General features: G+C 48.5%; 1 protein-coding gene across 1 annotated transcript; it reads right to left on the bottom strand.

The window, feature by feature from the left end:
* Positions 1 to 417: 417 nt before the first annotated feature.
* LOC129332877 (myb/SANT-like DNA-binding domain-containing protein 7) lies at positions 418 to 1,406 on the bottom strand. Its single transcript, XM_054984176.1, has 2 exons — positions 822 to 1,406; positions 418 to 573 (listed from the first exon to the last, which is right to left on the bottom strand). The coding sequence occupies exons 1-2, from the start codon at positions 1,285 to 1,287 to the stop codon at positions 533 to 535; spliced, it is 507 nt and encodes a 168-aa protein (XP_054840151.1). The 5' UTR covers positions 1,288 to 1,406; the 3' UTR covers positions 418 to 532.
* Positions 1,407 to 1,756: the final 350 nt, after the last annotated feature.

The raw sequence follows: 1,756 nt of genomic DNA, 5'->3' as shown, positions 1-1,756 counted from the left end.
TCAAGCGAGAGACAGTTTTGTGGCTTTCTTTCTGTAATGACTTTGGCAAACATCATTTTTAAGCTGACTGTCTTCTCTACTGTGGAGGCCCTCTAAATCAATCATCCAAAGTAATTCAAATCAATTAAGTTAATTCATTGACAGTATGATCCTAATGCCCTTCTAAGACCACCTTTATCTAGAAAGAACAGAAATCCTCACGCCAACGGTGTCTCTGCCTTATGCACCCCGTCCACTCTGCCAAACAGGATCATGGCACTCGATCTTACCTTCTTCTCCCACCTCTCCCCCATCACATGCTTCCATCAATTGTTCCTGGTCAGATGCAGCCCCTGGAAGAAACATAAGCGTAAGTTATATTTAGGAAAGTTTGGATATTAGTGACGCGAGTATGAATGGAAGACTCTTGTCAGAATAACATGTATTGTCCAGTGATGTGAACTCCCAAGTGGCTTGACGATGTCACAGGATAACAGGTTCCCACACATCTAATGTCACCGGTGCATGTCCAAACTTGTTGATTACTGTGACTTCAGGGTCGCTTCTGCTTGAGTTGTTTTTCACGGAATAAATCTGCAGGTGAGCAAAGGATCACTTGAAAAATCCATACCCACCACATCCCCCCACCCTAGGCCCCTCTTCACACACCCACCATTACAAGTGCCAACACAGATAGATTGCTTTGGCAAGGGCCTGACACCGGCAAAGTTCATAGGAAGAATGGGCATTGTCTATCTGTAACGTTATAACGTTTCGCCTAGTGGTCACATCCCTCCCCAGGATTCTGCCGCTTGACCCACAACAGCAGGAAACATACTTACCTTGATCGTTTGCTGTGACATCCACAGATTGTAGATTCAGGGTCACCATCGGGTGGCTAAACAGTTCCTCGGACCCCTCAAATTGAACTGGTCTCGGAGTGTCGGCGCGCGGAAGGGAGAGGCTTCTGGCCACCCGTTGTGGCCTGATGCTGGCATCGCCCCTGAAGATACGATGTAGCTGGGCATAATATGGGCACGTTGTGGGTGCATTTCCGGATTTGGAGTTGTGTGCCACCACTCGTTTGTATTCTTGGCGCATCGCTTTGGTCTTCGTCCGACATTCCAAAGCCGTGCGCTTGTGCCCTCTTGCCGCCATCTGCTCCGCGATCTTTTCGAAGACGTCTATGTTTCTGTGGCACATTGACAGTGACTCCTGGACCTTCTCCTCTCCCCAGAAGTCGATGAGATCCAGTGTCTCCCTCTCCCTCCACGACACTCCTCGTCCAGCCATTTTCTGCATCGCCATCTGAGCCGTTAGATAGACCAGGAATGAACTTCTCCCGCCCAGCAGTGCTCGAGCTCTCAGTGGTCCGGCTTGGTCACATGACCCAATTTTCGTGTCTCGCAGCACGCAACCCCCTCTCCTGATGTCGTTTTTGTTGTGTGATGAACGTTTAAACGTTAAAATGTTCAGTTTAAAGGGTGAGAAAAAAAAAGGGATTTGTGGCCATCGGGAGTTTGATTGTCGGAAAAAACATGTGCGCACAATCACGACATGAACGACTCTCCCGCCAAGCATTGCTCGAGCTCTCACTGGTCCGCCTTGGTCAAATGACCCGATTTTCGGTTCTCGAGCAATGCCCCTCAGCAAAAAAAAAAAAACGGAAAGTGGGATTTGTGGCTGTGCTGGAAGGCTGCTAATTGGAAAGAGCACAATCGGAGCGTCAGGGAAAATAGGTCAGGACAGGAATGAAGTAAACGCTTAAATGTTACTG

The sequence above is a fragment of the Eublepharis macularius genome, chromosome 6 (assembly GCF_028583425.1).
Source record: "Eublepharis macularius isolate TG4126 chromosome 6, MPM_Emac_v1.0, whole genome shotgun sequence".
In the NCBI taxonomy this organism is placed as follows: domain Eukaryota; kingdom Metazoa; phylum Chordata; class Lepidosauria; order Squamata; family Eublepharidae; genus Eublepharis; species Eublepharis macularius.
Note: the sequence above shows the minus strand (reverse complement) of the source record. Positions and strands in the feature narration are given on the sequence as shown.